At 41.9% G+C, this 14967-nt stretch overlaps 1 protein-coding gene across 1 annotated transcript in view; it reads right to left on the bottom strand.

The window, feature by feature from the left end:
* LOC139370015 (uncharacterized) overlaps positions 1–14308 on the bottom strand; it is a 50620-nt gene extending 36312 nt beyond the window's left edge. Inside the window, exons 1-4 of the mRNA XM_071109299.1 lie at positions 14218–14308; positions 4587–4803; positions 3528–4017; positions 2743–3386 (exon numbers count right to left, since the gene is read on the bottom strand). Coding sequence (XP_070965400.1) covers positions 2743–3386; positions 3528–4017; positions 4587–4785 — 1333 coding nt within the window. The 5' untranslated portion in view covers positions 4786–4803; positions 14218–14308. The remainder of the gene's footprint in view (positions 1–2742; positions 3387–3527; positions 4018–4586; positions 4804–14217) is intronic.
* Between the last annotated feature and the right edge of the window lie 659 nt (positions 14309–14967).

The following is a 14967-nucleotide window of genomic DNA, read 5'->3' on the forward strand; positions in this document are numbered from 1 at the left end:
TTGCGGTTTATGTGCTGTTTAGGCCGGTTTATTTATTGTTTAGGCCGGTTTATGTATTGTTCAGGCTAATTACCCAAAACTCCCTTTGTTCTTTCATGTTAAAACTAAAATGCTTGATTGCATGAATGACTCGCATGCTGTGCGATGACACGACACGAAACAAACAAAGGATTGATTGCATGAATGACTCGCATGCTGTGCGATGACACGAAACGAAACAAACAAATGATTGATTGCGTGAATGACTCGCATGCTGTGCGATGACACGAAACGAAACAAACAAATGATTGATTGCATGAATGACTCGCATGCTGTGCGATGACACGACACGAACAAATGATTGATTGACACAGAGCGACGTTACAGTATTAAGACTAAAACAGGACGCGCTCTTAAGCCCACAGCTCGATGGTGGTTATAGAAGAGTCCTATTATAAGAAGCCTACGAATGACAATGACGTTATTATAATGACGATCACGACAATAACAACAAAGATGCACGAGATCAAGAGAAAGGAGGGAGGGTATAGGAGCCAGAGCTGCGTGCATATTATGCGTGACAAACAGAGGCTGTTTTAAGATTACAATAATATTATTCTGCCCGTTGGGAATAGTGTAAACAACACCAATATGAGGGTTAACTTTGCTGTTATGCACATAGCAACATGGTCTAGGAAATGGCGGCAAATTCAACGGCTATACACATATATATATATATATATATATATATATTTGTGACTGCACACCTAAAGAAATCTCAGCCGACCAACAAACTATCGACCAAACAATCAACCAGTAGACTAAAAATGGGGTCAGCCCTAATTTGGTTTCATTCATTGTTCCCTATATCCTTATCAGTCTTTCCAGTACCTGCCACTGAATAGCATTACGCTGCCACCACCATGCTTCCCAGTACCTGCCACTGAAAAGCATCACGCTGCCACCACCATGCTTCCCAGTACCTGCCACTGAAAAGCATCACGCTGCCACCACCATGCTTCCCAGTACCTGCCACTGAAAAGCATTGCGCTGCCACCACCATGCTTCATGGTAGGGATAGTGTTTGACGAATGATGAACTGTTCCTGTTTTTTTTCCCTTCAGACATAGAGCTTTGCATTCAGGCCAAATAGTTAAAATGTTTGTCTCATCAGACCACAGAATATTTTTGCCTTTATGCTCTTAGAGTCTTTTTAACGTGCCTCTTTGCAAACTCCAGGCCTGCTGTCATGTGCCTTTTTCTTAGGAGTGGCTTCCGTCTGGCCACTCTCCCATTAAGTCCAGATAAAGTGCTCTGTGGAGACGGTTGTCCTTCTGGCAGGTTCTCCCATCTCAGCCCAGGAACACTGGAATTCCGTCAGTGGTCATTGGGTTCTTGGTCACCTGCCTGAACAAGGTCCTTCTTACAGATAAAATGTAGCATAGTTTTATTTGATACATTAAATTGTTATTGTTCTATTTAAATACAGGCACTGGGTTCTCCAGTTTGAACCCCTGCTGTCTCTGGCTCCACACCCAACCTGCCCAGCCATCTAGATGTGTGAAAGTTAATGTATAAGTTAATGATCCATCATTCCTGGGAGTATCAAGAATATGCATATCCTTGCTTCAGGTCCTGAGCTACAGGCAGTTAGATTTGGGTCATTTTAGGTGAAAATTGGAGGAAAAAAAAGGGTCCAATCCATAAGAGGATTTATTAACTTTATAGAGACTCCTTTGGTGTCTAGAGATTTAAGTAGATCAGCCTTTCGTTTCCTTGCGCCTTGTGTGTGGAATGATTTACAATGCAGGAATTAGTGACTTCAGGGCCTTTCAGACGGTTGTTATGAGACCTTGTTACCGAATATGTTTGTTTTGGTTTTCGTGTATTGTTGTGTACAATAACATGTATTTTAACGTGCATACGAATGTGTAGTTTAATGTGTTTATTGTGTATTCATGTGTATATGAATTGGTAGTTTAATGTGTATTGTGATGCTATACAGGCCTCATCTGGAAAAGAGACCTCGGTCTCAGTATTGACTCCCTGTCAAAATAAAGGTCAGATTAATACACTCTCCAGCACATTAGGTGGTGGTGGTATTCAAGTTGAGTTCATTTGTGAACTTCCAATACACTCATAGAAGTAAAAGAAGATGAAGATAGCCCTAAATGGTGCTGTCCATGACCATGTTGTCACAGAAGATGCCATTGCAAGGAAAGGTGTGAATTTCAATAGCAATTGAGTTAGCTTAAGTATCCTCACTTCACCTTTATTTCACGTTACTCTCCTCTCCCTCAACTTCTCTCTCTCCTCCCTCCTCCTCCTCCTCTTGGACAATCACATGGAAAGCACAGGCAGGCTTCGCTCCAATGGATATTCTCTCATGCCTTTTTAGACTTCTTAGCTGAGTGAATCTCTCTCCACACTGAGTGCAGTGGTAAGGCTTCTCTCCACTGTGTGATCTCTGATGATTCTTTAGGTCTCCCGCAAAACGGAAATTATTTCCGCACAGTGAGCAGTGGTAAGGTTTCTCACCTGTATGAATTCTCTGATGTTCTTTAAGGCTTCCTGAATGATTGAAACTCTTCCCACATGTGGTGCAGTGGTAAGGCTTCTCTCCACTATGTACTCTTTCATGTCTCTTAAGGTTTACTTTCTCACTGAAACCCCTCCCACATTGGGAGCAGTGGAAAGGTTTCTCTCCAGTGTGTACTCTTTGATGATTTTTTAGATTACTTGAGGAACGGAAACTCTTCTCACATTGAGGGCAGGGGTAACGACCACGACCAAGTAGTCTTGATATATCTGGGTCAACTACACCACTATTGTCCTCCTCTTCCTCCACATTGATTTCCCTCTCACTCTCCTCCTCCTGGAGAAATACATTGAACGCACAGACAGGCGTCTCTCCAATATGTATCCTCTGATGACTTTTAAGAATTCTTAGCTGAGTGAATCCCTTACCACACAGAGAGCATTGGTAAGGCTTCTCTCCACTGTGTGATCTCTGATGATTCTTTAGGTCTCCTGCGAAACGAAAATTCTTCCCGCACAGAGAGCAGTGGTAAGGCTTCTCCCCTGTATGTATTCTCTGATGTTTCTTAAGGTTTCCTGGCTGACTGAAACTCTTCCAACAAAGAGAGCAGTGGTACGGCTTCTCCCCTGTATGTACTCTTTGATGTTCCTTAAGGCTTCCAGAATGATTGAAGCTCTTCCCACATTGGGTGCAGTGGTAAGGCTTCTCTCCACTATGTACCCTCTCGTGTCTCGTGAGGTTGACTTTTTCACTGAAACTCTTCCCACATGTGGCACAGTGGAAAGGTTTCTCCCCAGTATGTACTCTCTCATGATTTTTTAGATTACCTGAAGAACTGAAACTCTTTCCACATTGAGGACAGGGGTAACTCCCACGACCAGGAAGTCTTGATGTACCTAGGTTAATTACACCACTATTTTCTTCCTCTTCCTCAACTTCTCTCTTTTCCTTCTCATCGATTTCCTTCTCATCCTCCTCCTCTTTGACAATCAAATTTAAAGCACAGGCAGGCTTCTCTCCAATGTGTATTCGCTGATGACTTTTTAGGTTTCCTGGCTGATTGAAACTCTTCCCACAAAGAGAGCAGTGGTACGGCTTCTCTTCGCTGTGGGATCTCTGATGAGTCTTCAGGTCTCCTGCTCGACTGAAACTCTTCCCGCAAAGAGAGCAATGGTAAGGTTTCTCCCCTGTATGTATTCGCAGATGTTGCTTAAGGCTTCCTGAATGATTGAAGTTCTTCCCACATGTGGTACAGTGGTAAGGCTTCTCTCCACTATGTACTCTCTCATGTCTCTTGAGGTTTACTTTCTCACTGAAACTCTTCCCACATGTTGAGCAGTCAAAAGGTTTCTCTCCAGTGTGCACTCTTTGATGATTCTTTAGGTTAGTTGAGGAACTGAAACTCTTCTCACATTGAGGACAGGGGTAACTCCCACGGCCAGGTAGTATTGATGCTGTGGAACTGGGCTTGTTGACTGAGTCTGGGTTGGGGCTCTCTCCTGTAAGAATATGAACAGATATAGGATAAGAAACAGACAGAGAGAAACAAAGTATTTCAGTTTAATAATGCAGGATTCAGTCATTATAATTAACAGAGTATTGAAATAAATACTTTGCAATGGGCTTGTTGCATCACACATATAAAAAACTTACAATGTGATTTTCGGGATTTTTTTTCTCATTTCGTCTGTCATAGTTGAAGTGTACCTATGATGAAAATTACAGGCCTCTCTCATCTTTTTAAGTGGGAGAACTTGCACAATTGGTGGCTGACTAAATACTTTTTTGCCCCACTGTATAACACAATTGTCAAATTACAATGCATTGCACATTGGTCTGTAGACATTTTTGTTTTGGCATTCGCCTTCCCACATACAGAAGCCTGAGGGTTTATACTACAAACCAGAATCAATGAGTTAGCCAGCTAAATTGCCTAAATATTCTGAATTAATATTTTATTCAACACCCAAAAACATATGTAAGTTTACATTTCTTAATGAACCAGGAAATCAATGGTTATTTTGGGTTGTTTACGTCTGAACCAAAGAGGATGTTAGCCTGAATTTACCTGAGTCAACAGAGTTCCTGTCCTCCTCTCTCTCTTCCTCCTCCTGCTCATTGATTTCTCTCTCCTCGCCCTCCTCCTTGACAATCACATTGAATTCCACTGTTTGACTGCAGTTATCCAGCATCACTGACAGCATCTCTGGACCCAGCTGTGAGCTTCTCTGGGCTGGAACACCACAACCAGAACCCGATTCAGACATGGTAGGCTAGAGGTGGATCTAAAAGACGAGACCAAAAGAGTTCAGGGTGATTTTCACAAACCTTGATCGTGGTATAGCTCTAGAAAAGACAAACATCTAAGCTAGCTATCCACACATCCTGTCCAGCAGGAATCCCCCTCCCCCCCCCCCCAAAAAAAGAAGCACTTTCTTGTGTTAGAATAAGGGACAATTCCAAGGTAACAGAGTGATGCTGAGTTAAACCTAAAGAAAAAAAAAAAAGTTTCCTTTTTTTTTTTTTTGGCATCTCAATTGGTAGTTACAGTCTTGTCCCATTGCTGCAAATCCCGTATGGACTCGGGAGAGGCGAAGGTTGAGAGCTGTGCGTCCTCCGAAACACGACCCAGCCAAGCCACACTGCTTCTTGACACAATGCCCGCTTAACCCGGAAGTCAGCCGCACCAATGTGTCAGAGGAAACACCGTACACCTGGCTACCGTGTCAGCGTGCATACGCCCAGCCCGCCACAGGAGTCGCTGGAGCGGGATGGGACAAGGAAATCTCAGCCTTTCAAACCTTCTCCTAACCCGGACGATGCTGGGTCTCCCAGTCATGACCAGCTGTGACAGAGCCTGGGATCGAACCCGTGTCTGTAGTGACACAGCGATGCAGGGCCTTAGACTGCTGCGCCACTCGGGAGTTCCCCGCAAATTGAATTTAACAAACAATTGGTCCCCCCCAAAATGTGAATTTCAAAATCACGATGTGGCCCTTGAGCCAAACAGTTTGCCCACCCCTTCTATAGACTCTAGTGAGTAGGCTCGACCCTGGCTTTATAGACACAGATATTTATGTCCAATATGACAAACAAGTGGATTAAAGCTGATTGGTCACTCTTTAAGGGACGCAAAATGAGCAGCGACGATCCTGGGGGTGTAAACTCAGTGGACTTGGAGACTAGAAGTGTTCCTGGGGGTGTAAACTCTGTGGACTTGGAGACTAGAAGTGTTCCTGGGGGTGTGAACTCTGTGGACTTGGAGACTAGAAGTGTTCCTGGGGGTGTAAACTCTGTGGACTTGGAGACTAGAAGTGTTCCTGGGGGTGTAAACTCAGTGGACTTGGAGACTAGAAGTGTTCCTGAGTAGAATGGACCTTTTACTGCAGCACAACGTCCACAAGATAAGAGTACACACACAAACAACATTGTTGTTTGCTTTAAAAAAAATAAACAAATAATATCTTATAGATATACTTTGAGAGTCTACATACTAGCATTCCCCATACAGTGGGGGCTGGCAGCCTTAGCTCACTATTTGAGAGACAGAGATACTAACGAATACCCACCAATAAACGTAATTCTGGAGCTCAATGTGTTTTGACCAAACTATTATAGGTTTGATAATGATTTATAGGTTTGATACCTCCAAATGAATGGAACATCGATGGGCTCCACATTCGCTCAGAGCTCAGTGCTAAACTTTGTGGGTTGTTTTGAAGAACGTATTGTGAACAAGGAAAATCAAAAATCTATTTTTGAATAAAGTCCTGAATGAGTGGTATTGATATATTGATGAATTTATTTGCATATGTGTTGGGGGGGGGGGGGGGGGGGAAGAGCTGTCAGATTTTATGGCATTACTCAATGACATTGACCCCAATCTCAAATTCACTATTGAATGGGACACTAAATGTGTTCATTACTCGATATGTGGATTGAGAAATCAAATGGAACTCTGTTTACAACTTACAACAAAGAAACGGACAGAAATACTCTATTACAAGGGTGACAGCATCCACCCTGAGACATTATGAAGAGGACTTCCAAGAAGCCCGTTTTTCAGAGTATATGCCACTCCACAGAGTACTATCTAGAAAAAGCAGCGAAGATGGGCAATAGGGTTCTAAGAGGCTACTCTCCACACATTTTTGAAAAATGACAGCCTACTGGGGAACAGTGGGTTAACTGCCTTGTTCAGGGACAGAACAACAGATTTTTTACTTGTCGGCTCGGGGATTTGATCTTGCAACCTTCCGGTTACAAGTCCAACACTCTAACCACTAGGCTACCCTGCCGTGTGGATGAAGATCTTAATGTGGCATTGGAGAAAATACGAGATGAACTGCTACAAAAAAAAGACCCACTAGAGTTAAAGAACCCTCTGTAATGTTCACCGCCACATACACTTTGAACTCGCACAAAGTCGGAGATGCTGTCAAGAAAACACTGGCATGTTTTATTCCACGGACCTAGCTTTTGCCAGCTGAATTTAAGAATCCACCACGTATTGTATCGAGGAAAGGTCGCAATTTACGCGATAAATTGGTCCATGCCAACTGCCAGCCACAAAATTAAAATCAGCCAGCCTCTTTTACGCCCTCTTCCAAATGGGAGCTATTAATGCACAGGTTGAACACAGTGCAACAATATGATGAAGTGTGAATGTTTCTGCCACCCACACACAGGAAAACGGTTCCAAATAAATGACATCATTACGTGTTCCACCACCCATGTTATCTACATTATTAAATGTCCATGTGGGCTGTGTGATGTTGGTAAAACCTCTCAAAATAGAGTATCTGTGGATACAAAAATTCATATCGGGAGTAAGGACAGGGATAATCCAGTCGCAGAACATTTTAATTACCTAAAACATGACATTTCTACCTTTTAGATTTTGTGAGAGAAAGTCTAGATAATCAGACAGGGGAGGTGATATAAATAATACTCTTAGTAAAAGAGAATGTTTTTGGTATTTTCATCCTCCAGACATGATTTCCTCAAGGTCTTAATGATGAAACGCGTGACGTTGTAAATGTCAACATGAATTATGCCCCTATTTCAGGTGACTCTGGTGTTTTTCCTTGCACTGGACCCAATGATCTTTTGAAAACTTGCTCGGTAGGTCAAATGTCCTCATTGTGGTTTTTTGCAGACGTGTTTAACACGTTTTATGTATTGTTATATTTGGTAGCACTGATTTGTTTTACCCTCGACTCCATTCGATGGAATGTCTACATAAGGGTGCACTTTTTTTTTAGCTCACAAAAGCTCAGACCAAGGCCTCGAGGCCCGCACGTAAAGCTTCGACGAAGGCCTCGAGACCCGTACGTAAAGCTCAGACGAAGGCCTCGAAGGCCCGTACGTAAAGCTCAGACGAAGGCCTCGAGGCCCGTACGTAAAGCTCAGACGAAGGCCTCGAGGCCCGTACGTAAAGCTCAGACGAAGGCCTCGAGGCCTGTACGTAAAGCTCCGACGAAGGCCTCAAAGCCCGTACGTAAAGCTCAGACGAAGGCCTCAAAGCCCGTATGTAAAGCTCCGACGAAGGTCTCGAGACCCGTACGTAAAGCTCAGACGAAGGCCTCAAAGCCCGTATGTAAAGCTCCGACGAAGGTCTCGAGACCCGTACGTAAAGCTCAGACGAAGGCCTCGAGGCCCGTACGTAAAGCTCCGACGAAGGCCTCAAAGCCCGTACGTAAAGCACAGACGAAGGCCTCGAGACCCGTACGTAAAGCTCAGACGAAGGCCTCAAAGCCCGTACGTAAAGCTCAGACGAAGGCCTCAAAGCCTGTACGTAAAGCTTATTAAAGAGCAGTGATACTATCAATAGCAGTGTGCGGGTTTCTTCTTTTTTCTCATTTTATTCAACTGTTACCAGGCACCTGCAAATAAAGATAGCTCAGTGCCTTTTGAACTATGATAACAACTATAAAATATATAGATAATTCTGCACATTTTCGCACTAATTATTCCTAAACAAAGTACGGTCGTGACCAAAAGTTGAGAATGACACAAATATTACTTTCCACAAAGTTTGCTGCTTCAGTGTCTTTAGATATTGTTGTCAGATGTTACTATGGAATACTGAAGTATAATTACAAGCATTTCATAAGTGTCAAAGGCTTTTATTGACAATTACATGAAGTTGATGCAAAGAGTCAATATTTGCAGTGTTGACCCTTCTTTTTCAAGACCTCTGCAATCTGCCCTGGCATGCTACCGATTAACTTCTGGGCCACATCCTGACTGATGGCAGCCTATTCTTGCAAAATCGATGCTTGGAGTTTGTCAGAATTTGTGGGGTTTTGTTTGTCCACCCACCTCTTGAGGATTGATCAAGTTCTCAATGGGATCAAGGTCTGGGGAGTTTCCTGGCCATGGACCCAAAATATCGATGTTTTGTTCCCCGGGCCACTTACTTATCACTTTTGCCTTATGGCAAGGTGCTCCATCATGCTGGAAAAAGGCATTGTTCGTCACCAAACTGTTCCTGGATGGTTGGGAGAAGTTGCTCTCTGAGGATATGTTGGTACCATTCTTTATTCATGGCTGTGTTCTTAGGCAAAATTGTGAGTGAGCCCACTCCCTTGGCTCAGAAGCAACCCCACACATGAATGGTCTCAGGATGCTTTACTGTTGGCATGACACAGGGCTGATTCTTCAATATCAGTCTGTCCCTGATGTTTCTCCTGGAGAGAAGTGGCTTCTTTGCTGCCCTTCTTGACACCATACCATCCTCCAAAAGTCTTCGAATCACTGTGCGTGCAGATGCACTCACACCTGCCTGCTGCCATTCCTGAGCAAGCTCTGTACTGGTTGTGCCCCGATCCCGCAGTTGAATCAACTTTAGGAGACGGTCCTGGCGCTTGCTGGACTTTCTTGTACGCCCTGAAGCCTTCTTCACAACAATTGAACCGCTCTCCTTGAAGTTCTTGATGATCCGATAAATGGTTGATTTAGGTGCAATCTTACTGGCAGCAATATCCTTGCCTGTGAAGCACTTTTTGTGCAAAGCAATGATGATGGCACGTGTTTCCTTGCAGGTAACCATGGTTGACAGAGGAAGAACAATGATTCCAAGCACCACCCTTCTTTTGAAGCTTCCAGTCTGTTATTCGAACTCAATCAGCATGACAGAGTGATCTCAAGCCTTGTCCTCGTCAACACTCACACCTGTGTTTACTTCTTATGTCTTAGATCCTGCTAACGGGATCGATATGACAACAGCCAGTGAAAGTGCCAAATTCAAAACAACAGAAATCTCATAATTAAAATTCCTCAAACATAGAAGTATTTTACACCATTTTAAAATATAATCTTGTTGTTAATCCCACCAGTGTCCGATTTCAAAAAAGCTTTACGACGAAAGCACACCAAACGATTATGTTAGGTCTGCACCTAGTCACAAAAAAACACAGCCATAGAGAGGAGTCACAAAAAGCAGAAATAGAGATAAAATTAATCACTAACCTTTGATTATCTACAAATATTTATATTCATGAAATCACAAGTGCAATATTGGAAAACACACCTTAGCCTCTTCTTAATCCACCTGTCGTGTCAGATTTTGAAATTATGCTTTACGGCGAAAGCAATCCAAGCGTTTGTGTAAATGTATCGATCTCACGACAAAACATTAAGTACACTTAGCATCAGGTAGCTTGGTCACGAAAATCAGAAAAGCAATCAAATTAATTGTTTACCTTTGATGATCTTCTGATGTTTTCACTCACGAGACTCCCAGTTACACAACAAATGTTCCTTTTGTTCCATAAAGATTATTTTTATATCCAAAATACCTCAGTTTATTTGTTCAGAAATCCACAGAAAAGAGCGGTCACGACAACGCAGACGAAAATTCCAAATAGTTTCCATAATGTCCACAGAAACACGTCAAACGTTTTTTATAATCAATCCTCAGGTTGTTTTTAAAATATATAATCGATAATATATCAACCGCAAATGTCTTTCACAGTAGGAGAGGGAAAAGCAATACCTATCCAAACTCTGTTGCGCGAGCAAAACTCATGTGACCACTTGACGCGATGTTATCGTTCTGGCTCATTTTTTCAAAATAAAAGCCTGAAACTATGTCTGAAGACTGTTGACACCTTGAGGAAGCGATAGGATAAGGAATCTGGTTCATATCACTTTAAATCCAGCAAAGGGAGGCTATGGAACATGGAGTTTTCAAAATAGAAGCCACTTCCTGTTTTGATTTTCCTCAGGGTTTCGCCTGCAATATCAGTTCTGTTATACTCACAGACAATATTTTGACAGTTTTGGAAACTTTAGAGTGTTTTCTATCCAATACTAATAATAATATGCATATATTAGCAACTGAGACTGAGGAGCTGGCCGTTTACAATGGGCACCTTTTCATCCAAGCTACTCAATACTGCCCCTGCAGCCATAAAAAGTTAATGCAACCGCTGTGTCAGAGTTCAAAAAGGTTTTACCAAAAAAAAAGTCACACACTGCAATAATCTGAGTACAGCGCTCAGACAACAAAACAAGTCATACAGATATCCGCCATGTTGTGGAGTCAACAGAAGTCAGAAATAGCATTATAAATATTCACTTACCTTTGATGATCTTCATCAGAATGCACTCCCAGGAATCCCAGTTCCCAGTTGATTTGTTCAATAAAGTCCATAATTTATGTCCAAATACCTCCTTTTGTTAACGCGTTCAGCCCAGTAATCCAAATTCATGAGGCGCGAGCAGACAAAGTCAAAACATTCCGTTACAGTCCGTAGAAACATGTCAAACAATGTATAGAATCAATCTTAAGGATGTTTTTATCATAAATCTGCAATAATGTTCCAACAGGAGAATTCCTTTGTCTGTAGAAATGCAATGGAACGCAAGCTAACTCACGTGAATGCGCGTGGTCAGCTCATGGCACTCTGGCAGACCTCCACAGTAGAAGCATCAAACAAGGTTCTAAAGACTGTTGACATCTAGTGGAAGCCTTAGGAAGTGCAATATGACCCCCATAGACACTATATATTCGATAGGCAATGACTTGAAAAACTCCAAACCTCACATTTCCCACTTCCTGGTTGGATTTTTTTTCAGGTTTTTGCCTGCCATATGAGTTCTATTATACTCACAGACATCATTCAAACAGTTTTAGAAACTTCAGCGTGTTTTCTATCCAAATCTACTAATAATATGCATATATTAGGAACTTGGCATGAGTAGCAGGCAGTTTACTCTGGGCACCTTATTCATCAAAGCTACTCAATACTGCCCAAAGCCATAAGAAGTTAACGAAAGAATCACTGACAGGATGTCAGCTGGTCCTTTTGTGGCAGGGCTGAAATGCAATGGAAATGTTTTTTGGGGATTCAGTTCATTTGCATGGCAAAGAGAGACTTTGCAATTAATCTGATCACGTTTCATAACATTCTGGAGTATATGCAAATTGCCATCATACCAACTGAGTCAGCAGATTTTGTGAAAATTTATATTTGTGTCATTCTCAAAACGTTTGGCCACGACTGTATACACAGATAGGAAGAGATGCCCAACTTGGCTGCAAATCTGTGTCCCTCCAGCAGGTGGCGTTTTCTCGCCCACCAAGCAAGGAGTTTTTGTATGGAGGTCAATGAGAGTGAGTCGAATTTGGTCAACAACAAAAAAGCAATGGCTTATTTGCTACACAAGGTTTATTTGATCGAATAGAGTTTTCGTAATGTTTAAGTAGTTTTCGAGTGCACTGATATAAGTAGGACACTATTTTGGAGTCGAGATGGCTATGCATATTCATGGCATGAGGCTAGTAGCATAAATAAAATCAAATGTTATTGGTCACACATGCACATGGTCAGCAGATGTTATTACGAGTGTAGCAAAATTCTTATGCTTCTAGTTCCGAAAGTGCAGCAATATCTAACAATTCCACAACAACTACCTAATACACACAAATCTAAGTAAAGAGATGGAATATATACATATAAATATACGGATGAGCAATGACCGAGCGGCATAGGCAAGATGCAATAGATGGTATAAAATACAGTATATACATTTGAGATGAGTAAATGCAAGATCTGTAAACACTATTAAAGTGGCATTATTAAAGTGACATAGCATCTCGAATCCATTGAATACAGGCGGTTGACGTCAACAACCCTCATCAAATATTCAAAAACGGATTACAATAATGAGATGTATCCACCAATTCAAAGAAAGGATAGGGGAGGAGCTAGACAGCCCACCGTGCCGCTTTGTGGACAACCACTCCCATTACTAGAGCGGAGAGACATGCATCATCTCAGTATATACATAATGTTTGAATGAAAAAATAAATAAGAAATACCCACATTATTTCCTTTTTAGGATCCTGATTATCCACCCCACAGTGGGTGGAGGAATGCACATCCGATTGTTGAGAACGCCATTATACCATAGAAGAAGAAGATCTGTGACCCCGAAATACTTAGTTACTTTTCCCCGCTTCACAGCTGCATTATTTTTTGATGGAAACCCGAATTTTGCTTCTTATGACGACATTCCTTATTAATTTGCTTGAAAAAGTCATGGGAAAGGGACCATGCATTGATCATCACAATATGTATATTGTAATGAAACAGGATGGGAGCAGGACTCGAACCCTCGACCTTCTAGCCCCGAAGTCCAGTGCGCTATCGACTGTGCCGCAAAAGCATTCTCAAGCGGCAGAGACGATATCCGCGTTTATAAACACAGGGTCGTTACAATATTTATATTTTTGAGAACTTTTACTTCACTACATTTCTAAAGAAAAGTATGTACTATTTACTCCATACAGTTTCCCTGACACCCAAAAGTACTCATTACATGTTGAATGCTTAGCAGGACATGAAAATGGTCCATTTCCACACACTTATCAAGAGCACGTCCCTGGTCATCCCTCCTACCTAAATCTGGCGGATTCACTAAACACAAATGCTTCGTTTTTAAATTATGTCTGAGTGTTGGGGTGTGTCCCTAGCATTACATTTACTTTTGATACTTAAGTATATTTAAAACCAAATACTTTTAGACGTTTACTCAAGTAGTATTTTACTGGGTGACTTTTATTTGAGTCATTTTCTATTAAGATATCTTTACTTTTACTCAAGTATGACAACCACTTTTTTTTTCCATCACTGCGTCGAATTTATCGAACGTGCATGCGTAGGTGTATACGTGGACGGCTTGGCAGAAATTGTAGCTGAAGGTTGAATTTTTGTTGCCCAAATATCCAGATGATGCTGCGTACCATTTTGCGCAACGACACTGTAGGTTTGTTCAAGGGATTAACTGTTTGCATAAACCGGTAGCCGGGAAGTCATAATTTTGCGAGCTAGCTACCTAGATAGGTGAGTTATACAACATATTTAGTTTAGCTATCTGTGGCTAAACAATGAGCAGCCGGTTAGCCTATTCCTTGGTACAGTCATTTTACTCACGATGAGTAGACAGCTGGCTAACTATGAAATGAAATGGTCACTTCAACAGTGACCCTGAAATAAAGTTAGTATGTTAGCTAGCTACACAAACGGGTTTTGACGGGAGATGTTGCTAACTGGCTAACAGCTAACTAGCTGGGGGAACAACAAAACCAGGCCGCTGAAACCAGCGCGGTTTCATCCTGGAATGCGTTGGTTTACAGACCGTGTTACAAGCATCATTAAAACAAATAATAACAATTAGCAATAGGTTACCTGGAACTGATTTCCTGTTTGGCTGAAAATAATTGGAAATGGTGAGGTCTTGTAGAGCAAGAGGAAAAAATGTATCCACTTTCCGAGTGAGTTTGGTCTGGATTATGAGATGCGGCAGGAAATGTTCGTGAGCGTCGTATCAGCGTAGTGTTTGTACATGTTTTGTTAGCCTCTTTGACAGACAGAAGTCAGGCCAAACAAATGCACATATTATTTTATAAAATAAATTACAATGACGGCATCCCCTAAACTGCCTGACAGATTTGTACCTTTTCGACTCAGGGATTCGAACCAGCAACCTTCCGGTTACTAGTCTAACGCTCTAACCACGAGGCTACCTGTCGCCCCAAAACAACAAAAACAAGACAGCTTTTATTACATTATATTTCTATCTGCAGTGTGATGTTATATTATTACAACAGTCAGTGTACTGCATCTGTTATCCTTCATTATCACCATGTTACTATACTGACTTGTCATCGATAAAGACAATCTACCAACATAATACATTTTCAGTGAAGAAGAGGAGCCACACAGACAGTTGGAACTGTTTGTATTTATAATTCAGTTGAAGGATAGGTGACAACATTTTACAGTTTACAAGCAGATCATGACATAACAACACACTCATATTGTTGACTTTGGATGCCAATTAGAGGTCTTCATATACCCGAGACCCGGGCCCATTCTGGTCTGAAATTCTAACTTGTCCCTCGGGTCAGGGTGGGTCCTGTTTGATTGTCATCGGAT

The sequence above is a fragment of the Oncorhynchus clarkii genome, chromosome 17 (genome assembly GCF_045791955.1).
Source record: "Oncorhynchus clarkii lewisi isolate Uvic-CL-2024 chromosome 17, UVic_Ocla_1.0, whole genome shotgun sequence".
Taxonomy (NCBI): Eukaryota; Metazoa; Chordata; class Actinopteri; order Salmoniformes; family Salmonidae; genus Oncorhynchus; species Oncorhynchus clarkii.